Source organism: Muntiacus reevesi, chromosome 6 (genome assembly GCF_963930625.1).
Source record: "Muntiacus reevesi chromosome 6, mMunRee1.1, whole genome shotgun sequence".
NCBI lineage: Eukaryota > Metazoa > Chordata > Mammalia > Artiodactyla > Cervidae > Muntiacus > Muntiacus reevesi.
In genome coordinates this window covers 7,470,472-7,496,640 of record NC_089254.1, presented here as the reverse complement: position 1 = coordinate 7,496,640, position 26,169 = coordinate 7,470,472, and the positions used below count along the sequence as shown (strand labels likewise).

The window sequence follows — 26,169 nt, the reverse complement described above, 5'->3', positions numbered from 1 at the left end:
CTGGTTTTAGAAAAGGCGGAGGAACCAGAGATGAAATTGCCAATATCTGCTGGATCATTGAAAAAGCAAGAGAGTTCCAGAAAAACATCTATTTCTGATTCATTGACTATGCCAAAGCCTTCGACTGTGTGGATCACAATAAACTGTGGAAAATTCTGAAAGAGATGGGAATACCAGACCACCTGAACAGCCTCTTGAGAAATCTGTATGCAGGTCAGGAAGCAACAGTTAGAACTGGACAGGAACAACAGACAGTTCCAAATAGGAAAAGGAGTACGTCAAGGCTGTATATTGTCACCCTGCTTATTTAACTTATATGCAGAGTACATCATGAGAAACGCTGGGCTGGAGGAAGCACAAGCTGGAATCAAGATTGCTGGGAGAAATATCAATAACCTCAGATATGCAGATGACACCACCCTTATGGCAGAGAGTGAAGAGGAACTAAAGAGCCTCTTGAAGAAGTGAAAGAGGATAGTGAAAAAGTTGGCCTAAAGCTTAACATTCAGAAAACTTAGATCATGGCATCTGGTCCCATCACCTCATGGGAAATAGAAGGGGAGATGGTGGAAACAGTGCCAGATTTTATTTTTTGGGGCTCCAAAATCACTGTAGATGGTGAATGCAGCCATGAAATTAAAAGACACTTACTCCTTGGAAGGAAAGTTATGACCAACCTAGACAGCATATTAAAAAGCAGAGACATTACTTTGCCAACAAAGGCCCGTCTGGTCAAGGCTATGGTTTTTCCGGTGCTCATGTATGGATGTGAGAGTTGGACTGTGAAGAAAGCTGAGCGCCAAAAAGTTGATGCTTTTGAACTGTAGTGTTGGAGAAGACTCTTGAGAGTCCCTTGGACTGCAAGGAGACCCAACAAGTCCATCCTAAAGGAGATCAGTCCTAGGTGTTCATTGGAAGGACTGATGCTGAAGCTGAAACTCCAGTACTTTGGCTACCTCATGCAAAGAGCTGACTCATTTGAAAAGACCCTGATGCTGGGAGGGATTGGGGGCAGGAGGAGAAGGGGACGACAGAGGATGAGATGGCTGGATGGCATCACCGACTCGATGGGCATGGGTTTGGGTAAACTCCCGGAGTTGGTGATGGACAGGGAGGCCTGGCGTGCTGCGATTCATGGGGTCGCAAAGAGTCGGACACGACTGAGTGAATGAACTGAACTGAACTATCACAAGTTAGGGCTTCCCGGGTGGCGCTAGTGGTAAAGAATCCACCACCCAGTGAATCCACCTACCAATGCAGAAGACAGAAGAGAAGCGGATTGGATCCCTTGATCAGGAAGATCCCTGGAGGAGGACATGGCAACCCACTCTAATATTCTTCCCGGGAGAATCCCATAGACAGGGAACCCTGGCAGGCTACAGTCCTTACGTCGCAGAGTTAGACAGGACTGAACAACTTAGCATGCATGCAGGTTATCTAATTTTAAACCCTGTAACTTTCAGGTGAATCTTGGAAGCTCTTGGATTGGCCAAAAGTTTGTTCAGTTCTTTTCCTATAAAATGGCTCTAGTATTGCTTTGTTGTCTTTAACTTCATTTGAAACAATTTTGTTAGATTGTATTGTGACTGCTGACATACCAGTGTACATTTTTTAAAAAATGTATCAAATTGGTGAATTTTTGTGTAGCCATTTTAATACTGAAGACAGAAGAAAAAAGAAACATTTCTGGCATAGTATGTTTGGCATAATATGCATATACCATTTTTGGCATATTTAATATATCAAGAAAGATAAAAATGCAACTGAAAAAGAAACAAAGATTTGCACAGAAGCTGCTGTGAGTGATCGAACATGTCAAAAGTGGTTTGTGAAATTTTGTGCTGGAGATTTCTGGCTGAACGATGCTCCACATTCAGGGTAGGCCAGTTGACAGGGATCAAATCAAGACATGAAGTGAGATCACTCAATATTACATAACGTGGGAGACAGTCACCATACTCAAAATATCAGAATCAAGTGTTGAAAATAATTTGCATCCTCTTGGTTACGTTAATCGCTTTGATGTTTGGGTTCCACATAATTTAAGCGAAAAAAGCCTTCTTGACCATGTTTCCACCTGTGTGCTCTACTGAAACATAAAGAAAATGGTCTGTTTTTAAAACAAATTGTGATGAGCAATGAAAAGCTGAAGAGATTGTGGGGCAAGTGAAATGAACCACCACAAGCCACACCAAATGAATATGTACTGCTCTCAATTAGACCAGCTGAAGTTAGTACAAAATAAACAGTGCCGAGAACTAGTCAACAGAAAGGGCATAATCTTCCATCATGACAATGAAAGACTGCATGGTTCTTTGATAACCAGGCAAAAATTGTTGCAGCTTGGCCGGGAAGTTCTGATCCATCTGCTCTGTTCACCAAGCATTGCATCTTTGGATTTCCATTTATTTCAGTCTTTATAAAATTCTCTTAAGGGAAAAAGTTTCAATTCCCTGTAAAATTGTAAAAGGTATATGGAACGGTTCTTTGCTCAAAAAGATAAAACATTTTGGGAAGACGGAATTATGAAGTTGCCTGAAAAATGGCAAAAGATAGTGGAACAAAACAATGAATACATTTCAATAAACTTCTTGGTGAAAATGAAAAACATGTCTTTTATTCTTACCTAAAAATTCAAAGGAACTTTTTGGCTAACCTAATACAACGACTGCAGATTGCACCTGTGGTTAGATCATTAAGCTTGCTGTTGTCTCTCTCTCTCTTAAGTTTTATTGATTTATCCTTTCACTCATTCATTTTGACGGCACTGGGTCTTCATTACTGTGCACAGTCTTCCCTAGTTGCGGCAAATAGGAGCTACTCTGCATGGTGGTGTGTGGGCTTACTGCATTGACTTCTCTTGTTATGGAGCACAGGCTCTAGGCTCACAGTAGTTGTGGGGCAAGGGCTTAGTTGCTCCTCGGTGTGTGGAATCCTCCCAGACCAGGGATCAAACCCCTGTCCCCTGCGTTGGCAGGTGGACTTTTAACCACCGGACCACCAGGGAGGTCCTGGGTCTCTTTTTAATAGCACTAATCCCAGCCAGGGGGCTCCACCCTCATGACCTAATCACTTCCCAAAGGACCCACCTCCTAATACCTGGGAGGTATTAGGTATTAGTTGTTTAGCTGCTAAGTCATGTCCAACTCTTTTTGGACCCCCACGGACTGTAGCCCGCCAGGCTCCTCTGTCCATGAAATTCGCCAGGCAAGAATACGAGACTAGAGTGGGTTGCCACTTCCTTTTCAGGGGACCTTCCTGACCCAGAGATCGAACCTGAGTCTCCCTCACTGGCAGGTGAACTCTTTACCACTGAGCCCAAAAGGAAGCCCCAATACTTGGGATTAGGTTTCAACATATGAATTTTGGACGGGACACAGCAATCAGTCTATGACATTCTAACTCTGGTCCCGCAAATTAATGTTCTTGCATGCAAAATACATCCATTTATCCCAACAGACCTCCAAGCCTTCATTCATTCCAGCATCAACTTATGTCTAAAGTTCAATGCCTCAACTAAATATCATCCAAGTCAGATATGGATGAGACCCCAGGCACAATCCATCCAAAACAACCTCCCCTCCAGCTAAGATGCTGTGAAATCAAACAAATTGTGTACTTTCAAAATACAGTAGTGGGACCAGCATACCATAGACATTCCCATTGCAAAAGGGAGACATTGGGAAGCAGAAAAATTTGATGAATCAGAAACATCCAGTCTATGGCAGGCGTCTGCAGAGATTGGAAACTGTGGAGAAATTTTAGGATCTCTTAGTCATAAAACCACTTAATAGATCTCTGGTCACAATATTATTTCTTTTTAAAAAAAATTATTGGAGTACAGATGATTTACAATGCTGTGTCAGTTTCTGGAGTACAGCAAAGTGAATCAGTTATGCATACCCATGTGTGCTAAGTCACTTCAGTTCTGTCTGACTCCTTGTGACCTTGTGGACTGTAGCCCGCCAGGCTCCTCTGTTCATGGGATTCTCCAAGCAAGAATACTGGAGTGGGTTGCCATGTCCTCCTCCAGGGGACATCCCGACCCAGGGATCAAACCGGCATCTCTTATACTACCTGCACTGGCAGGTGGATTCTTGACCACTCAGTCAGTTCAGTCGCTCAGTCATGTCCAGCTCTTTGCAGCCCCATGAACTGCAGCACGCCAGGCCTCCCTGTCCATCGCCAACTCCCGGAGCTTGCTCAAACTCATGTCCATCAAGTTGGTAATACCATCCAACAATCTCATCCTCTGCCGTCCCCTTCTCACACTGCCTTCAATCTTTCCCAGCATCAGGGTCTTTTCAAATGAGTCAGTTCTTCTCATCAGGTGGCCAAAGTATTGGAGTTTCAGCTTCAGTATCAGTCCTTCCAATGAATATTCAGGACTGATTTCCTTTAGGATGGACTGGTTGGATCTCCTTGCAGTCCAAGGGACTCTCAAGAGTCTTCTACAACACCACAGTTCAAAAGCATCAATTCTTCGGTGCTCAGCTTTCTTTATAGCCCACCTCTCACATCCATACATGACTACTGGAAAAACCATAGCTTTGACTAGATGGAACTTTGTTGGCAAAGCAATGTCTCTGCTTTTTAATATGCTGTCTAGGTTGGTCATAACTTTCCTTCCAAGGAGCAAGCGTCTTTTAATTTCATGGCTGCAGTCACCATCTGCAGTGATTTTGGAGCCCCCCAAAATAGTCTCTCACTGTTTCCCCATCTATTTGCCATGAAGTGATGGGACCAGATGCCATGATCTTAGTTTTCTGAATGTTGAGCTTTAAGCCAACTTTTTCAGTCTCCTCTTTCACTTTCATCAAGAGGCTCTTTAGTTCCTCTTCACTTTCTGCCTTAAGGGTGGTGTCATCTGCATATCTGAGGTTATTGATATTTCTCCCGGCAATCTTGATTCCAGCTTGTGCTTCCTTCAGCCCAGCGTTTCTCATGATGTACTCTGCATATAAGTTTAATAAGCAGGGTGACAATATACAGCCTTGATGTACTTGTTTCCTAATTTGGAACCAGTTTGTAATTCCATGTTCAGTTCTAACTGTTGCTTTTTGACCTGCATACAGGTTTCTCAGGAGGCAGGTCAGGTGGTCTGGTATTCCCATCAACTGAAGAATTTTCCAGTTTTCTGTGATCCACACAAAGGCTTTGGCATAGCCAATAAAGTAGAAGTAGATGTTTTTCTGGAACTCTCTTGCTTTTTTGATGATCCAGTGGATGTTGGCAATTTGATCTCTGGTTCTTCTGCCTTTTCTAAATCCAGCTTGAACACCTATTAGATGTTCTATTAGATATTCACATGCAAAACCAATATAACACATGTCTAGTTGGACTCTCTTTGTAGCATGTTAGATTTTAAATGAGTAACAGACAAAATGATTTAAGGAAACATCACCTGGTAATTGTAAAGCCGTGAACCATATTCTGCAATTAGAGCATAAATTTGTCTGGATTTCTGAGGAAACTCTTTCTCTTTAAGCTTCATGTGATTTATAAATCCTGTTAAAGAAGAGATCAACTTTGATTAAAGAGTTTATCTGGAAATACTTATATTTTACACTGATGAAACAATTTATATTTTTAGACAGCACAAGAAAAAATAAAAGTTCTTTCTCTGTGTCCATTTGGGCCTCCTCCCCCCTCCTTGATGTGTGGTGTGCATGCATATTACACATTAACCAGAGCTCCTCAAAGATGGGCATGAACTTTATATAAATATCAGTATGTCATTTTGACATATGAGCCTTTGTCTCAAAAATGTATATGACTGTGCCTTCAACTTCTAACACATGGAATAGTTCTTAGAGCTCCTGAGAGTCTGTCTCGTGGGATATAATCCTCAGTTTAGCTTGAATAAAATTCCTCTTTTTTCTTCACAATTGTTAATTGAATTTTTGTTGACAACATAAATTAATAGAAATTTCTCCAAGTAGGGAAGCTATAGCAAGTTACTTTTTTTTTAAATCTCTCATTGTGCGGGGTCTTCAGTGCTGTGTGGGGTTTTCTCTAGGTGAGACCGAGGGGGCTCCTCTCCAGCTGCGGCGCTCGGGCTTCTCACTGCAGTGGCTTCTGCTGTTGAAGGACACAGGCTCACGGTGCATGCACTTCAGCAGCTGAGGCTCACAGGCTTAGTTGCTCCTCAGCATGTGGGATCTTCCCGGACCAGGGATCAAACCCACGTCCCCTGCATTGGCAGGCAGATTGTTTATCACTGGACCATCAGGGAAGTCCTATATCAGGTTCTTGAGTGACAGTAATTTTCTTTTTTTTTTTTTTTTTTTTTGAGTGACAGTAATTTTCAATGGCAGCAAAAGGTGCTCAAAAAATTGTTCCTCCATTGAAACAATCATCAGCTGGCAAAGACTAACAAGATGAACTTTGTTGGAATTCCAAAAGCTAATCACAAGCTTGCATCAACCAGAGGACTGAAGGAAAGGGCAGGTTATTTTTGGCAAGAGAGCAGTGTGGCATTATCACTCACTTGCATACCATCTCCCAGAATGGTGGCGGTGGCTGTGTGGGTGCCAGCCAATATTGCTGGCACTGCTTGTTTGTGCCAGGGATCTAACACAGACATTGTTCTTCAGCTACTCTGACTCTACATGTTCATCTGCCTGGTATTGCCCTGACTGTCTAGTGCAGAGGCCAATCTTTGCCTCTATCCACTCCCATGCACTGGAAAAATTTCTGGGAGGGTATAATGACTGTTCAAAGAATTAAAGACAAACTGGCCATGACCGTCTGGGCAAGGGACGGTGAATGGAGACGGTGGCAGACAGATCCAACATCATGGGAGACAGAAGGCAGAGGATGGAGGCTCACGTGGGAGCAAGGGCTTGGGAGGGAAGGGGGAGGGCAGTGTGAGTGTCCAGGACTGAATGTGTGCTCAAGGAAGGTCCCAGAAGACCCCAGGGTTGCACCTTGGGTGGGTCTGTGGGTTGCATGCAAACAGGAGGTGAAGATTATGGCAGAGCTGTGGGTGGCCCAGGCTGGCCCTGAAATAGAGTCCCAGCCGGAGCCAAACAGTCTGCACTGGGAGAGCAGTTCTCACACCCTTGCTCTCTCCTTCTTATTCCTGATTCTAGGAAACCTGTCAGGTCACTGGTTGACCACTGTGATATCAGAAAAGTGACCTGCCGGGAGCCAACACACGAGACCCTACCCCTAAAAAGGCCATAGGGGAGAAAACCTGATGGGCAAGGCGAATCAGGTTTTCAGGGGTTTCAAAAAAGTCAGCTCATGAGACCCTACCCCTAACAAGGCCATAAGGGAGAAAACCTGACGGGCAAGGCAGGTCAGGTTTTCAGGGGTTTTCGAAAAGGCCAGTTCACGAGATCCCACCCATGACAAGGTCACGAGGAGAAAGCCTGACAGGCAAGGCAGATCAGGTTTTCAGGGATTTCGAAAAGCTGCCCCCGGCTCTCACCTTAAAGATGATATCTGTCTTTCTGATGCCTGCCTCAATGGACTACTCCCTAATTTCTCTGACACAGGCAGGAAGGCCTTCCCCGATCTCTTCCCAAAATAGAATCCATTTAGAACTTTAATCAATAAGTTTCCCAGGTAGTGGTATTTTATGAGATTATTCAGGGTGAAAGGAGTGTTTTAATTCAAACTCCTTTGCTGGTAGTTTTGTTAGCCAAATGCATTTATGCGCTTGGTACTAATATGCATGATTGCTTATAATATCCTAATCATAAAATAGCATAAAGAACCTGATTATATAAAAGCCCTAATAGATATAGAGCCCTTTTAAGGGGTAAAGGAGTCCTATTAGAAAACATAAGAAAATTATTCTATAGGTGGTTATTGGGTTGTGATTTGCTTGCTGTGTTTTGCTTGCTGTATTTTTGCCTTTAATGTGTTAAGGTTGTGTTATAAAAACCATTGTTAATATAGTTAAAGATCTAGGGAAATAAGAACTTAGCCATAGTGTGGTAACAATGAGATGGTTGTTAATAGTCAGCCAGGAGTACTAGGCAGAAGCTGCCTCACTGAAGCCACAGAGTCTGTATGGGGTAAACTTCTTAGATAAACGCAACTGCAAAAAGATTAATTTTTGTATTAACAAGAATATAATTCTACTCTGTACTACTTCCCTATGACCCTGTTACCTTTCAGTTAAGGTCACCATAAAAACGGAAAATAGGTTTACAATCACCTGACCTGCATGAAATGTTAATAGCCTCAAGGTCAGAAGATCATGTGCTAAAAATTACTATAGAATTAGAAAGCAAAAAAATCCTGCTTTTCCTAAAAATCAAAATGATGTAATGCTAATCCTGTGTAATCATGAGTAAGCATCTTGTACCTTAAAAACGTTCTGTGAAAGGGTATAAAACCGGTTGTCAGAAAGTAAAACACAGACTTGGTCCTTTCAAGGCTAGTCTCACGTCTCTCTCTCTCTCGCCGACGCCGTTCATCCTGAGGGTACCCCCTGGATCCTGCCGAGGCTGGACCCCGGCAGTGACCATCACGAAACAAACGACTACAGCCCTCAACAAGCAGCAAAGCCACCTTTGGAAAAGGGGAGAAGCCAATTCCCAGGGTTACTGTTATAAAACTGAAATGTCTGGTTTACAACACAAAATTACAACACATACAAAGAAACAGGAAAGTACAGCTCATTAAAGGGAAAAAAATTTGACTGACATCTCTGAGCAAGTTCAAACTCTGAACTGACTGGACAAAACTTGGCAAACCAATTGTCTTAAATAGGCTCAAAAACTAAAGGAAATCACAGACCAAGAACTAAAGAAAACCGAAGAAATGACGTGTGAGTGAAATGAGAAAATCAATTGAAAAATTATAAAAGGAAACAAGTACAAACTCTGGAGATGTAAAGTACAATAGCTGAAATGAAAAAATCCACTGAATGGGCTCAACAGCAGATCTTAGTGGGAAAAGGAGAGATTCAGTGAACTCAAAAATAGAACAACTGAAATTATCAAGTGTGATGAGAAAGAGGAGAATTGCAAATCCAGAGCTAGGCCTATACATCTACGGTTGATTACATTTTCTGACAAGGGTAACAAGACCATTCAATGGGGAAAAATATCTTTTCAACAAATGATGCTGAGACAACAAGATAACCATTTGCTAAAAAATGAATATGAAATTGAAAAATTCATATTATGTATAAAAAATAACTCAAAATGGATCAATTAGTTAAACATAAGAGTAAAAATCATAAAGTTCTCAGAAAAAACACAGAGGTAAGCTGTCATGACCTAGAATTTAGTAATGGATTCTTGGACATGACATCACTAAAATTAAAACCTTTTATGCATCAAAGGACATTACTTAAAAAGTGAAAGGACAATCTATTGAATGAAAGAAAATGTTATATATCTGAGAAGAGTCTAGTATCCAGAATATATTTTTTAAAAACTCTTACAAGTTAACAACAAAAAGACAAAAACTCAATTAAATGGGCAAAGAACTAGAAGAAATTTTCTCCAAAGAAGAGGTATAAAAAAAAAAAGAAGAGGTGTAAATGGCAAACAAGTACATAAAAAGTTGCTCAATATTAGTTGTTATCATTCATTGGTGGTGGTGGTGGTTTAGTCACTAACTCATGTCTGACTCTTGCAACCCCACGGACTGTAGCCTGCCAGGCTCCTCTGTCCACAGAATTTCCCTGGCAAGAATACTGGAGTGGTTTGCTATGTCCTTCTCTAGATAGCAGGCATTAGGGAAATACAAATCAAAGTCACAGTGAGCCAGCGCTTCACGTCACCAGGATGGCTGCAGATGTAAAAGAATAGCAAGTGTCGGTGAGGACGTGGGAAAACTGGGACCCTCACACACTACTAGCGGGTAAGTGACACGGGGCAGCTTCTCTGGAAAACAGGGCCAGCTCCTCCCTAGCAATTTACCAGCAGGTGTATCACCCATAGAATTGAAAACAGGTATTCAAACAAACACGTGTACACACATGTTCATAGCAGCATTATCCACAACACCCAGAGGGTGGACACGGTGGATGTTCATCCATAGCTGAATGGGTAAACAAACTGCGGTCTATCCACACGCTGCAATATTATTCAGCTGCAAAAAGGAGTGATTCATCTACAACAGAGACGAGCCTCAAAAACATGAGCTTATGAAAGTAACATTTGTTTCACCTACTTTTCAACATTTAGTATATTCAGACTTTGAGAATTTCAACCATACTACAATGGGTCTACTGTGAAATGTGAAACCCAAACGACTCCATTTTAGGATAGCACCGCCATTTTGAGTAAAACGACCTCCTGAGGAGAGAAAACGAAAATTTAAAGAGAAAGAAACTCAACGAGCCAATTAGGGGAGGATAGGAAAGTCCCTCACCCCCGCTTACTCTAACCCACCAATCAGTAGCTAACAAGACATCCTTAGTTGAAGAATTAACCAATCCCCTTAAGCTTCCCTTCCCGCTTCCCCTGCTATACAGTATAAAAAGGATTCGCCGCTTTCACTCTGGGCTCCTTCGCCGTTGTGTGAAGAGAGTTCCTGCTCGAGCTTGTAATAAAGTTCCGCAATGTTTTTGCATCGATCCGTGGCTCCTGTGGTGTTTGGTGGCATTCCGCAATCCGGGTACAACACTACTAGTGTTAATTTGCATTTTCTTGATAAATAACAAGCATATTTTCATATTATCTTTCTTTTGTGAAATGGTGGTTTGCACATTTAAAATATTTAATTGTTGTTGTTCATATTGACTTATGGACTTCCCTGGTGGCTCAAGTTCAATCCCTGGATCTGGAAGATCCCCTGAAGAAGGAAATGACTACCCACTCCAATATTCTTGCCTGGAGAATCCCTTGGCAGAGGAGTCTGGTGGGCTACACTCCATGAAATCACAAAAGTTGGACAGGACTGTGTGACTGTTTTTTATATTGATTTATAGAAGTTATTTGCACAATTAGAATATCAATTTTTGTTTGATAGAAGTATTGAAAATACCTGTTTTACATTCGGTGGCTTGCATTTTTCCTTAATGTTACCTTTTGATAAATAAAAATTCTAAATTAAAAAACAAACAAACAAAAAACACATGAGCTTAGTGAAAGAAGCCTGACAAAAATGGCCATACATTGTGTGATTCCATTTACATGACACTTTCAGAACACGTGTGCCTTAGAAAGCATATTGGCGGTTGTTGCCAGGAGGTGAGGGGAGGGGGGCTGGGGAGTGACTGAGGGGTGTGGGGTTCCTTTTGAGGTTGGTGAAAATATTTTGGAAACACAAGTAGTAGTTGCACAACACTGTGAAGCACTAAATGCCGCTGAGTTGTTCATGTCAACACGGTTCGTTTTATATTACGTGGATTTCACCCTAGCAAATAAAAATGGATCCAAGTTCAGTTTAATTCCATTGAAATCATCAACACATCAGTGGTGGCTAAAAAGGATCTGGCACTTTTGCCGGCAGATGGGTCACCTTACAGTGGGGAAAGACAAAGAAGCAGTTTGCACCCACTAAGAAAATGTATATATTTCGTCCTTAAAAGATGTCAAAGGAGAGACTTCGCTGGCAGTCCAGTGGTTAAAACATCCCCTTCCAATAAAGGAATTGTAGGTTCAGTCCCTGGTTGGAAAATAAGATTCCACATGCCTCTCAACCAAAAAAGAAAAAAGAAAGTAAAACAGAAGCAATATTGTAACAAATTCAATAAAGATTTTAAAAATGGTCCACATTAAAAAAAAAAACATTAAAAAATGTCTAAGGAATATAGGGCATTCGTTTCCAAAACAAGGAAAATTCCGAGCACAAACAGTTCTTCTGTTCACATGGCGTGTTCCTGACACGGGCAGGGAGGTGGAGCCTCAGAAGAGCAGGCATGGATCACTGACACAGGGTTGGGGTAGCGCTGCAGGAAATCTCAAGGGCACAGGGCTCATGAGTCAGGAGCAAGGGGGTCGGGGGAGCGCTGCTGAAGCTCTCAAGCTGAACTCAGCAGAGGTGAAGACCAGACAGCTGGAAGCAACAGAGCCAGACAGCATGTAGCTCTCAGTAGAACGGGAATCTTCGAGATGAAGTTTAGGGGTCTGCTGAGATGGGATGGTGCTCAGGGCCCTAAGGCGCAGCTGAAGGAAGGCTGGTACAGGCTTCAGAGAGCCCCCAGTCCAGGCATCCCCGTGCAAGCCCAGCTGAACAGTCCCCGTTGCTGTGTAAAACGGCATTTTGTGGCAATAACTGGGTGAAACTCTGACTTCCCTGGACACTCTGCAATTCAAGGTGTCCACATACCACAGCACAATTTTCCATTGTACTAGGATTCATGGTGTGTGATATTTACAGCCAGAAAATGGCAACCCACGTGTTCTAGCCTTTCTTCAAGAACCCCGTGATGTCAGTCTCTGATTGTCAAAATCCTTCAAGATGAGTCACCCAGATTTAGAAAAGATCAACTGTATGTGTTTGCATAAAAATATAAAGGATTCCTAACTTCAAAGCAACTTCTCTGATTTTGAACCGTGATTCTGTAACAGTGAAGAAAAATATCTGACTCCATATTTGATCTGTTTCTTTTACTTTAATCATTGCTTCCCATGGCCTTTGTCTGTTAAAAAGATACTATCTATACATAATGGCTTGCCTTGGGGAACCCTTCTCTTCTGCATGAATGTTAAACTAACCTGTCTTTGTTCAGCTCACTGGGAGACACTCTGACCCTGCCCACTTTTTGAATGATAGCAGGACAAAGAAATGAATGCATCCCTTCCCTGGGGATGGCCAAACCAGGAGATATTTTGCAACACTTATGGCCTTTTGATTTCCCAGGTGGCTCAGACCGTAAAGAATTTGCCTGCGATGCAGGAGGAGTAGTAGTAGTGGGTAGTGTTAGTCGCTCAACTGTGTTTGACTGAGACCCCATGGACTGTGGCCTGCCAGGCTCCTCTGTCCATGGGATTCTCCAGGCAAGAGTACTGGAGTAGAGTGCAATGCAGGAGACCTGGGTTGGGAAGATCCCCTGGAGAAAGAAGGAATGGCAACCCACTCCAGTACTCTTGCCTGGAGAATTCCATGGACAGAGGAGCCTGGTGGGCTACAGTCCATGGGGTCTCTAAGAGTCGAACACAACTGGGCGACTACCGCTACCACACTACTACTCCGGTATCACAGGACTAACTAACTGAGTGACTTACGCTTTCGCTTCATGGTCTTTTTACTTTACTTCCTTTCCTCCTCCTCCTCTCTGTTCTGTAAAAGAAACTGGCATCCAGACCCCATAATATAGTACTCCAGGACTCTCATCCACCACCTTCTCAGATGCGCAGCTTTCTGAATAAAGCCTCTATTTCTTGCCTCGACACCTTGCCTCCCGATTTATTGACCTGTCCTCTGTCAAACAGAACGAGCTTAGACCTGGTAACAATTCTAAGAGAAATTAAGTTCTCACTAAGTTTTCAACAAAGAAACCCATATTACTTTTACAAGAGAACCTGAGTGCTGCAACTACTGAGCCCACAAGCCACAAGGGAAGACCCTACATGATGCCACAAAGACTCCTCGTGCTGCAACTAAGGTCTGATGCAGCCTAACAAATGAATAAACATATGCTGAGGGGGAGGGGGGGAAAAGGAATGGTTAAGAGCATGCAGTCACTTCCAGGTTTCTGGGCCATTTGTTGCAAATGCGAGTCATTCCCCTGCCATCTCTCTCATCATACACATACCCTGTGAAATGGCTTCAAGGATCATTACTGAGTAAGACTCACCCAGAAGAAGTAAAGTCAGTATAAACACCATACCCATGACAGTCTTCCATGATCGAGGTAACCTAAAAAGAAGAAAAATAACAGCAAAAAGAATTTAGTAATACACCACTCTTTTTTTTCCCCCATTTATTTTCATTAGTTGGAGGCTAATTACTTTACAATATTGAAGTGGGTTTTGTCATACATTGACATGAATCAGCCATGGAGTTACATGTATTCCCTATCCCGATCCCCCCTCCCACCTCCCTCTCCACCTGATTCCTCTGGGTCTTCCCAGTGGACCAGGCCCAAGCACTTGTCTCATGCATCCAACCTGGGCTGGTGATCTGTTCCACTATAGATAATATACATGTTTCAATGCTGTTGTCTCGAAACATCCCACCCTCGCCTTCTCCCACAGAGTCCAAAAGTCTGTTCTGTACATCTGTGTCTCTTTTTCTGTTTTGCATATAGGGTTATCATTACCATCTTTCTAAATTCCATATATATGAGTTAGTATACTGTATTGGTCTTTATCTTTCCGGCTTACTTCACTCTGTATAATGGGCTCCAGTTTCATCCATCTCATTAGAACTGATTCAAATGAATTCTTTTTAACGGCTGAGTAATATTCTATGGTAATATACCACTCTTAACCTTTAATTTGAACTTTAACTTCTACAGTCAAGTCGACAGACATGACTAAGCTGAGCATGTGGGTTCATTTAATTCCTAATCCACTTTCTGTGAAACTGAGGGGAAAGAACATTCAGAGTGGTGTATATATGTATTCACACATACATACACCAACACATCCCTCTTTCACACACGTTACTGCCCTGTTGCTGCATGTTTTTATGCCTATAAATGTCTATGAAGAAGAAAGCAAAAGAGGTTATCTTAGAAGTCTGCAAAGTATCATCAGCCCAGAAGAAAAAAGAAAAAAGTCAGAGTCTGGACTGTAGCCCACCAGGCTCCTCTGTCTATGGAATTCTCCAGGCAAGAATACTGAAATGGGTTGCCATTTCCTACTCCAGGAGATCTTCCCCACCTAGGGATTGAACCTGTGTCTCCTGCTTTGGCAGGCTGATTCTTTACCGCTGAGCCAGCTGGGAAGTTCAAAGAGCTATGACAATGAACAGCTATCTGATAAAACTCTCTAAAGCAATCCTAACCCTTTCCCTCACTTTTTATTGAAATACAACATACATAAAGAAAAAAGCACAGATCATCGCACAGCTCAGTGGATCCAAAGGCCATCCCCGCCCTCCCACTGGCAACCAGTGGGACAAGAGGTTTTGTAGACAGGAGGCAACGGCTCCATGCAGAAATAGCAGTCAGCTCCGACAGCTGTCTTCACTTGGTCATGGGTGGTCTGACCAGCATCATCTTGGCTGTTTTAGGTACAGTTAATCTTCAGTTTCGGGGTCCATTTTCCCCCATGTCTTTGAGGTCAGTTCTCAGAATTTCGGCAGTTTAAGTCGTGGGTTCACCTTGGAAAGTCAATCTGGTCATTATACAGTTAACTTCTTCTATCTGAGGTTTCATTATCTATCAGACAGCTCACAGGATATGGCTCAGAATATTAAGAACTAAAGAAGGAAGGTCCTTGACTATGCTTGATGACGACATTATTATTATTCAGTCTCCTTCATTTTCCTTTGTTTCCGTTATTTCTCATTTCCCTGATTAAACTTATTCTTTGACTAAAGTTTTCCACAGACAAAAAGCAGGCGGAGAACAAGGGGTGTTGTGACAAGTACCACAGGGTCCTGCTCTGTTTCACCAAGACAGAAATTGCTGGGTTTGTGCATGTCCGGTCTCAGCAGATCTTTCCAAAGAGTTTTACGAAGTGATCACAGTGACCTTTCCACATCCAACTTTAAAGATTTTTTTTAAAAGAAGGAAAAAAAAGAAAATGGCTAAAATAGACTAACCTCACTGCAACAGAAGGCTAGGAGCTTTGGGACAAAGTACTCTAAGATGGCAAATTGAAATTTCTATTTAAAATATACAAAAACCAGGTGACAATGAATCACTCGTTAATTACAGAAGGCACCCTGATGTAGCAAGAGAAGCACTGGGTCACATCTCAGAAAAGGGGGTGAAGCTGTCACCGACTGTGCCGGTCACACAGTGAGGCCAGACAATACAGAAATGTGGAGTTTGGGGCAGAGAAAGTTTTATTGCAGCATCATGTAAGGAGACAGGTGGCTCGTGCCTTTAAAAAACTGAGCTTTTCTAAGGCTTTCAGCAAAGCCTCTTCATGGGGAAGGGGAGGAGGGGCATGGAGAGCTGTTGCAAACTTCTTGGTGTTGGGTCCTTTGTGCAGCTCTCCACAAGGGTCAGAATAGTCAGATCACAAGTTCCTTTAAACCTCCATCAAAACAAACGTTATTCTCTGTCCTGCAACTTTTTATATAAAGCTATAATACTCTTAAAGGTCATGGACAAGAAAGGGAAGGGGAGGCATTAAATTCTGTCTGCCACCCTCCTTGTGGCTTTTAACAAATCTATAAGCAAAACGATGCCACCCCTCATGTTATTTATTCAAGGTCCCAAGGCTTGACTTTTGTACTCTGAGGTCTAGGCCCTGGCTAACAAGGGGATGGGGTTCCCGTGCAGGCTGGTCACCCTGCCCGGGGGCTATCATCCAGCACCCAGTCTGGGACCACTGGCCAGTGCCCAGGACAGGCTGAGGAGGCAGATCTCAGCTGGTGATACCCTTAGGGCCAGGTACCCAGACCATGCCCAGCTGTCATCACTGAAGGAGCTAGATGCCCGACACGCAACCAGCCCTCAGGCTCCACAAGACCACACAAACAGGGGTTAGTCCCTTGAAGACTCACACTCATAGTCTTGTGATAATGGCCTTGAGCTTGCCTATGACAAAGCTGGGCCAAGCTGAAGCTCCAATACTTCGGCCACCTGATTCGAAAAGCTGACTCACTGGAAAAGACCCTGAAGCTGGGAAAGACTGAAGGCAGGAGAAGGAGACAACAGAGGACGAGATGGTTGGATGGCATCACCAACTCAATGGACCTGAGTTTGAGCAAGCTCTGGGAGACGGTGAAGGACAGGAAAGTATGGCTTCCTGCAGTCCATGGGGTGCTGCAGTCCATGCAGTTGCAAAGAGTCAGACATGACTGAGCAACTGAACAACTGAGTTTCAGCAAGTCACTTGATCAGTTTGTTTGCAGTTTTGACCTGTTGTTTATGAACTAGTGTCCATCAACGGGAAGGTAGAATTCCCTGCTCCAGGTGCATGCACAATGGCTAAGAAGTGACCTCAGGTCTGGAAGCTGCTTCAGTCATGTTTACCTATGTGTGTTTCTTTATATTTTGCTGTTTAACATTATGCGCATGTAACAGGAACCATTTCCTGCATCGATTTGTTTGAGTTTGCTGAGCAAATGGACAGATGACTCCCGCAGTGACCTGCTCCTGAGCTGTGCTGTCAAACTGGCTTGTAACACTGCAGCTGGGGAAGTGGCTCAACACCCTAGAGTAGAGACCAACTCAGGATCGTTGGGTGGAAAACGTTTTCCTCTCTCCTTCTTGGTTCCTCTGGCTGGTCTAAGAATTAAAGTGACAGGACACAGCTTAACCAAACACAAGTATTATGAGGTATGGTGAGAGAGGCCAGGAAAACTAAGTCACTCTCCAAAACCTTCACTTCAAGTATCATCTTCGGTTAAAGACGGAAGAGGGTGTAGGAGTAGGTGTAGGACTTCAGAGGGGAGGAAGGCAAGTCACGTGGGGATGGAAACCAAGTGCGTGGTAAATAAAAGCAGAGACAGAGGGACACAGAGTGGACTCTGATATCTGGGCCCTGCTGGTTCCCCCACCCCACTCAGATCCAGAGACAATCCCTTTATCCCAGTTCTTTAGGCAGCTAAAGTGAAAGTGAAGTCGCTCAGTCGTGTCTGACTCTTTGCGACACCATGGACTGCAGCCTCCCAGGCTCTTCTGTCCATGGGATTTTCCAGGCAAGAGTACTGGAGTGGGCTGCCAAGACAAAAAGAGGACCTCCTGATCTTCCATTTCTTCAAAATAATCAGCCTAGGGGCTTCCTGGGTGGTCCCAGTGATTGACTCTGAACTCCCACTGCAGCGGGCTAGCTTTCTATTCCTTGAGAACTAAGATCCCTCATGCCATGCTGCTGCTGCTAAGTCGCTTTAGTCGTGTCCGACTCTGTGAGACCCCATAGACGGCAGCCCACCAGGCTCCTCTGTCCCTGGGATTCTCCAGGCAAGAATACTGGAGTGGGTTGCCATTGCCTTCTCCAATGCATGCATGCATGCTAAGTCGCTTCAGTCATGTCCGACTCTGTGTGACCCCATGGACAGCAGCCCTCAAGGATCCTCTGTCCACAGGATTCTCCAGGCAAGAATACTGGAGTGGGTTGCCATTTCCTTCTCCCCCGCATGCTATGAGGTGTGGCCAAAAACCAGAAAAAAAATATCAACCAAAATTAACCCTCAGGCCAAAGAGACACACAGTGGGGGGCAAATTTTGTTCCTCTGCAGCACGAGCCACCTAATTCCACCCAATACAGAATCTTTAAGTAGCTCATCCACTTACAAAAAGCAATAGTGCCCACTGTCTGTCCAAGGTGTTACTGTTATTGTTCAGTCGCTAAGTCATGTCTGACTCTTTGGGACCCCATGAACTGCAGCATGCCAGGATTTCCTGTCCTTCTCCATCTCTTGGAATTTGCTCAAATTCATGTTCATTGAGTCAGTGATGCCATATCATCCTCTGTCGTCCCCTTCTTCTCCTGTCTTCAATGTTTCCCAGCATCAGGGTCTTTTCCAATGAGTTGGCTCCCTGCATCAGGTGGGCAAAGTATTGGAGCTTCAGCTTCAGCATCAGTCCCTCCAATGAATATTCAGTGTTGATTTCCTTTAGGATTCACTAGTTTGATCTTGCAGTCCAAGGGGCTCTCAAGAGTCTTCTCCAGCACCACAGTTTGAAAGCCCCAATTCTTCGGCACTTGGCTGCCTTTATGGTCCAACTCTCACATGACTAGTGGAAAAACCATAGTGTTGAGTCCTGTCTCCCAGGCCATAGTGGGAGGCTTTGCACCAAGACCACAGAAGCAGAGCCCAGAATCAAGGTCACCTCCAAGTTGACTGAGCCCCTTTGTAACTATTGCCAAAAGCCCCCTAATAATCACTAACAAGCTTTCTGATTCCCAATTAGGCAAAGATACCCAACCAATCAACTACCGTCAGCCTTCCTGCAGGAAGTTTCTTTGCCTTGAGGCTATAAAAATTGGCTATTAACCCACAAAAACTGCCTACTCTCCCTGGTCTGTCAGGAGGTCAGCCTGCTGCGCTTGCAGTGCCCACTCTATCTCTGTCTTTTGTTCTTAATAAACTCTCCTTTCTGCAATTCTCTGTCTGGAAATCCTTTTCCAATCCCAGCTCGGACTGCTTGAACACAGCTTTGACTATGCGGACTTCGTCGGTGAAGTGATATCTCTGCTTTTTAATTCACTGTCTTGGTTTGTCGTAGACATGGGCTAAAAGCAACAGAGAAGAAGGTCTTCCCAAAAGTCTCCTCTGAAGGGACATGAAACCTTGAAACCACCATCCTTTACATCTCATTGGTAACATGAGGGATCCACTGTCTAAAAAGGGCTACTCAAAGGTCAGAAGACCCTCCCAAGGGACTGGCTTAAATGAATATTAACCAAAGGTTAACTAAGCTTTTTCATTAAACCTTAGCTGCTATCCATGAGTGGTTTTCATTACTCTCTGTTTTGTTTGACCAGCAGGCAGTGCCAAGGGCACAGTTGATGAAGCTTGGGTTTTTGGGCCATCCAAGTGGCCCAGGATTTCCTGCTGTCTCCTCACTTCTTCCAATCAGAGAAGACACAGTTTCTAGCTCAAGATGTGCACCCACTAACAGCCCGTGTAATCAGCTCTCACCCAGCGAGGTAACAAGCACCCTCTGTGTACAGACTTGTAAAGCATGGTGCTGGACCTTGCAGCTGGCAGAGACGGAGCAGGAGGCCACTGACAAATGAGCGACGCGCGAGGCTGCAGGCTGCGATCGTAACTTCACACCGCTGATGAAACGCATTCCTTGGGCAAGAGCGTCTCCTCTTTCATCACCCTTGTCCCCCACGTGCTGTGTATGCTGTGCTTAGTCGCTCAGTCGTGTCCGACTGTTTGCGACCCCGCCGACTGTAGCCCGCCAGGCTCCTGTCCATGGGATTCTCCAGGCGAGAATGCTAGAATGGGCCGCCACGCCCTCCCCCAGGGGATCTCCCCATCCCACTTGCTGTGATTAACCTTAACCGCTACCACAGAGAGGAGACAACAGGTCAGAAAATACTGGGGTCCAGAGAAATCGTCAGAGGTTCTCTCTGTAAAGGAAGGTTATTTTCCAGGGGGACAGACCACAGGTGATGAATGACATGCACGCTATCAAACCTTAAGGGGGTCACCCTGCAGTTACATACCCGCTGGCGTCGGGGTTTTCCTGCTGCGGGAGCACCGCGCTCCCGCTAGAGCTGCTACTGGCGTCCTCAGAGGGAGCCCTGAAGAGCCTGGTGCTCCCCCTCGACGTGGGCCTCCCACTCATCCCCCCCCGCCGAGTAGCTGGCGGCCTCTTCTACTTGATGGAAAGCATGAGGCGATATTCAACGGTCTGGGATTGGCTTGGGGTTTTGCCTTCTTACTTCTCGGCTGTTTCTCCTTCGAGGGGGAATCCGTGAGTGAACTAGCCCTGGAGGAGGTCCCCCGGCTCTTCTGTTGCATCACCTTCTCTGACACATCACAATGACCAGTTGCCCAGGCAGGAGGGCACGTGGCCCCCCACCAGCCAGCACCCAGCCCGAGCATGTATCACAAGGCTCCCAGACACACTGCGAAACGCCAGGGTCCCCCAGGCCCCATGCTTCTGCCGCAAGAAATCTGTTTCACTGTACTTGCTTCAGTACTTTTTCAAAAAATTAAATATCATGAACAAAATGGAAGATCCCAGAACACTACTCCCCTCCTTTCTTTCCCACAGGAAAATGAAAACTGATATACAAAATGCCCACAACGTTATTTTTTACCACGTAAATATGTATCCATAAACGTTTTCACACTGCAAATTCAAATGATAAGCCACTCTCAGCTTTCTTAGATTACTGGTCTTGAGAAATACTGACTTCAGCTTACTCATTTTAACTGCCGCATAGTATTTTATTACATATACATCATCTGTTGATGACAGACAAATGCATAATCTGAAAGTTCAGTTGTTTTTGGTGGTCTTATTGAGGGCTGGGCTTTCCCAGTGGCTCAGTGGTAAAGAATCAGCCTGCAATGCAGGAGACACAGGAGAAACAGGTTTGGTCTCTGGGTCTGGGAGATTCCCTGGAGGAGGACATGGCAACCTGCTCCAGGATTCTTGCCTGGAGAATCTCATGGACAGAGGAGGCTGGCAGACTATAGTCCATAGGGTTGCAAAGAATCATACACGACTGAAGTGGCAGAGCACAAATGCCCTGAGGACTAGACCAAGACAAAATTTCTCAGGTAGCTCTGAGGAGCTGTCCCAAAGAGTTAAGGGAGAAGCTAGGGGATTTTGCTGAAAATCACACAGACCAACATGCAGCAGAACATCAAAAGATGACTGCTAATGACACACCTGAATTAATGGGTTAATGCTTCTCCATTAATGGGAAGATGCAAGAGTCTGGGCTCATTGAAATCATGACTTTATATAGACCTTAACTCTCTAGGGCTGCTGCTGTTAAGTCGCTTCAGTCGTGTCTGACTCTGCGACCCCATAGACGGCAGCCCACCAGGTTCCTCTGTCCCTGGGATTCCCCAGGCGAAAACACTGGAGTGGGTTGCCATTTCCTTCTCCAATGAGTGAAAGTGAAAAGTGAAAGTGAAGTCGCTCAGTCATGCCCAACTCTTAGCGACCCCATGGACTGCAGCCTACCAGACTCCTCCGTCCATGGGGTTTTCCAGGCAAGAGTATTGGAGTGGGATGCCATTGCCTTCTCTAGGGCTAGCATCCTGCTTTTCTCCACTGTGAGTCCTGTCGGCAGTGACCGATGGCCTGATGGTCGGGCAGCATTCCTTCTTGACTGGAATGGCAGGCAACACATCTCAATTCACTCTCCCAGTCTTTTGAGTGTAAGGTTCAGCAACACAGTGAAAGTTCAATGCCTGCCTTTGTCTCATGTACACGACAAGGGCTTCCCTGGGTGAACCTCTGGAATGGAACTGCTGGGAATGATAAGCATGCTTATTTGGGGCATAAAATTGCAGGCTGACAGTTATTTTCCTCTGAGTCCTTTGGAGATGCTATTCCATAGTCTAGGACTTGGTTGTTGGGGATAAAAATCCTGCCTAATCTTCATCTCTCCTTATTTCTTTTTTGCGTGACAGACTGTGTGGCAACTTGGTTTTTCTTTTCCCTCTGGTCATTTTCAAGGTTTTCTGTTCATCTTTGATGTTCTTTAGTTTCACCAATGTACCTCATTGTGATCGTGGTTTTTAATCTTTTCTCCTTTTTGGAGGAAAAAAAGCATATTTCATGCTCATGTATTTCTTCAATTCTGGGATTTTTATTTTGGCCATCAGTTCTTGAAATGCTGCTTCTCTACCACTGTCATTCTTTTCTCACGATGGCCCACATGTTGACATTTGTAAGACAGCGCTAAACTGCCCCTTTAATTTGTTTTTGGTGTTTTTCTTTCTTTTTTTTTTAATGCTGATTTCAGGGTAAATTTGTAGGAGCTATTTTTATAACACGCTAATTTTCTTTTTAACTTGGCAAAGTCTAGACCTATCCCAAGAATTCCCAAGATTTCTGATTTTTTACCTAATGACCCAAAATTCAAAAGATGCAAAATGATACACAGCAAAGTACTTACCCACTTCTGCCTGGTAGCTATCACTTCTCCACACTCCTTGCATCCATGATACCACTTTCTTTTATTTTCTTTCAAAGATATGATTTGTTGTTTTTGTTTTTTAGTTATTAAGTTGTGTCTGACTCTTTGGACTGCAGGCTTCCCTGTCCTTCACTATCTCCCAGAGTGTGCTCAGAGTGAAGTTCATTAAGTGGCTGATGCCATCCAACCATCTCATCCTGTTACCTCCTTCTCCTCTTGCTCTCAATCTTTCCCCATATCAGGGTCTTTTCCAATGAGTACACTCTTCACATCAGGTGATCAAAGTACTGGAGCTTCAGCTTCAGCATCAGTTCTTCCAGTGACTATTCAGGGTTGATTTTCTTTAGGATTGACTGGTTTCATCTCCTTGCAGTCTAAGGGACTCTCAAGAGCCTTCTTCAGCTCCATAATTCAAAAGAATCAACTCTTCAGTGCTCAGCCTTCTTTATGGTCCAACTCTCACATCCACACATGACTACTAGAAAAAAATCACAGCTTTGACTAAATGGATAATATGTACAAATACATATATATTTATGTACTTATGTACATAAACTTATGTACTTTTGTACATATGTACATAAACTTATGTACATATACTTATGTACAAATATATGTGTGCATCTATCTATCTTTATATATCCATCTCTTCATTTTGTTGAAAGTGAAAGGTAACTTGCTAGAAACAATGTTCCACATCTTGCTTTTTTTAGGTAAAAATATATCTTGGTGACCAAGATGGTGGTGGTGGTGATGAAAAAAAGAAATTTTAAACAATTTGATTATCAAAGCTATCTGATCAAATAGCTTCGATTTTACGGTAGTAACTTTTCTCTCTCAGTAAATGTTTTATGAAAGGTTCAAACAGTTTTTAATCTTTTAAAAATATATTGTAAAATCTGCCAAGCATAATAAATTAATTCATACTAGGAAAAAATATATCTTGGGTTTTGTTTTGCTTTGTTTGGCTGTACTAGGTCTTTGTTGCAGCATAGACACAGATCTTTAGCTTCAGCAAGCGGAATCTAGTTCTCTGACGAAGGATCGAACCTGGGCCCCTGCATTGGAAGCATGGAGCCCTGGCCACTGGGCCCCCAGAGAAGTTCCTTGGAAGTTTTTGTGACTCACTTTGAGTTGATCTTTCTCTTTCTTTCACGGCTGCCTAGGGTTTCAGTGTATGAACAGGTAAACAATCCGTTTACCCTGATGAGCGTTTTTATACTGAAAACAGTGTGCAATAATGACCACAGGCTGAGGTTATTCCGAGTGTGTGAATGTATCTGTGAGAATGCAAAGCCAGAGGAAGAACTGCTGGGTCCACGTCTCTTTGTGTCTGTCATTTTGATAAATGTTGCCTTTGCCCTCTCCAGAGACTCTACCAGCTAAGTTTCCACTGGAATTTACGACATTTTCCTCCTATTCACCAACATGGTGTAGTATCAACCTTTGCCAATTGAATAGCTTTTTAAAAACGGTACCTCAGGAGAGTTTCTTTTTGCATTCTGATGAGTGAGTTTGAGCTTTTGTCCCCACGTGGTTAAGACCCACATTCTCCTGGGTTCTGCTTTTCTTGTTTACCTGTTTTTGCTTTGTTTCTTTTGCTTGGAAATTTATTTTTAAAATCATTATCATTCTTTCACTTAGGTCTTTATTTTTTAAATTTTTATTTATTTTTGGCTGTGCTAGCCTTGGTGGCTGTGCGTGGGCTTTCTCTCATTGCCAGGAGTGGGGTGGGGCTGGCCACTCTCCAGCTGCAGCGTGCGGGCCTCTCATTGTAGTGGCTTCTCCTGCTGCAGAGATGGGCTCCAAGGCCCATGGACCCCAGCAGCCGCGGCCCTTGGGCTCAGCAGTCGTGGCGCACAAGCTTAGCTGCTTCACTGCATGTGGGATGCTCCCAGACCAGGGGTCAAACCCGTGTCCCCTGCGTTGGTAGGGTCTCCCAACCACTGAACCACCAAGGAAGCCCTCATTCATGTCTTTAAGTGCATACTTACTTCATTAAGTATGTACTTATTTTAAAACCCTTTTCAAGTAACTGAATTAAAAATAAAACCTGTCTGGAGATTACTCATTATCTGATGAGTCACCATCTTTCCATGGCTTGTTTCCATGGTGACTTAGGGTGGTGCATGGCAGACTTCTTTTCAGTGAACAGTTTCCTATTTTCATTCTTGTTTGTCTCTGGATCCTCCGTGTTTATCGGCATCCCATGACTTCCAGAGTTGTAAATTATTTTCTATTTCCATTTCATCTATTGCCATTATAAGTTTGGAAATAGGAGGTACTTGAGACCACAACCCCAAAGCTTATATCTGGCAGAAGACGCCAACCTATTTGCAATTATTTATTTTTAAAGAGATTTATTTACTTATCTATTTGGCTGGTCTTGGTCACAGCATGCAGGACCTTCGTCACCTCGTGCAGGTCTACAGGTCAGCAGTTGCAGCATGCAGGCTCAGTTGGTTCACTTGTGATCTTAGGTTCCCTCCCCGCAGTGATCAAACCCACTGTGACTGGCAGAAAAAACTGGGAGTTGTCTCATACAGCAGGGCTGGCAGGGAATGCAGGCAGCGTCCAGGACTTCCCTAAGGGTCCAGTGATTAAGGCTGCACTTCCACTGCAGAGGCTGTGGGTTTGATCCCTGGTCAGGGAGTTCCTCCTGAAAGTCAAGTGGCATGGCCAAACAAATTAAAAAAACGTTGGTTTCTGAGACCTGCAACAACTTAGCTTAATAAATAATAAATCATACATGATAAATGGTCTATTTTTCAAATATGGAGTATTTATTTTGTATTTCTTCAAAACTACTACAATTACTTTATAGGAATTTAAATTAAAATGACTTAAACTGTTCTGTTACTTGCGTATATTTTGTTCTTACTCTGTCACTTTTCCAAAACATTTTACTGTTACAGCTTAAGAAAGGTAATCTGTTTAAATTTATTGTAAACTGAAGTTTTTCTACCAAAGAGAAAGATCATTATCACTTTAACACATAATGGAGGGGAGATGCTGGTAAGGACACAAAGAAATCCTGTCTCATTCTGTGCCAACCACAGATGATAATCTTGTTTCCACAGATGGTAATCTTGTTTTTCAACTGAACTGAAAACCCAAACTGCTACATAATACTGAAATACAGAAATGTGTGGAAAAGGAAGCATTTGTCTTGAAATGATCAGGTCATCATCAAACAGAAAACACCAAATGTGGAAAACCCCCCATTTTATGAAACCCGAGTCTAAGGAATATGCTGCATACTATGGAGGACTGAGTCTCCTGGGAGTGATGTTTAGGGAAAGGAGCTTATCTACTGGGTTGGAAGATGAAACAAGGATGGGCTTGAGCCTGAAGATGTATCTCAGGAGTTTAGCAATATTAGCTTCAGTCAACAACATGAGCAAACCAAGAGATAGTAGTCCGAGGGCTTTAAAAAATTGGAATTTATACTCAAATACACGTTTTCCTCTTCCCCCAAAACCCAAAAACAGGATATAATCATATATAATATCTACGTAAGATATACATCTCTAAGAATTTATCCACATATAAAATACAGATATAT

At 43.5% G+C, this 26,169-nt stretch overlaps 1 protein-coding gene across 3 annotated transcripts in view; it reads right to left on the bottom strand.

Moving 5' to 3' along the window:
• SUN3 (Sad1 and UNC84 domain containing 3) overlaps positions 1-26,169 on the bottom strand; it is a 46,301-nt gene that overhangs the window by 18,025 nt on the left and 2,107 nt on the right. For 2 of the 3 annotated variants that reach the window (XM_065939519.1, XM_065939521.1), the window contains exons 2-4: positions 24,973-25,263; positions 13,715-13,776; positions 5,405-5,508 (exon numbers count right to left, since the gene is read on the bottom strand). In XM_065939519.1, the coding sequence (XP_065795591.1) occupies positions 5,405-5,508; positions 13,715-13,751 (141 nt within the window). In that variant the 5' untranslated portion in view covers positions 13,752-13,776; positions 24,973-25,263. The remainder of the gene's footprint in view (positions 1-5,404; positions 5,509-13,714; positions 13,777-24,972; positions 25,264-26,169) is intronic. The other variant, XM_065939520.1, reaches the window with a different exon arrangement.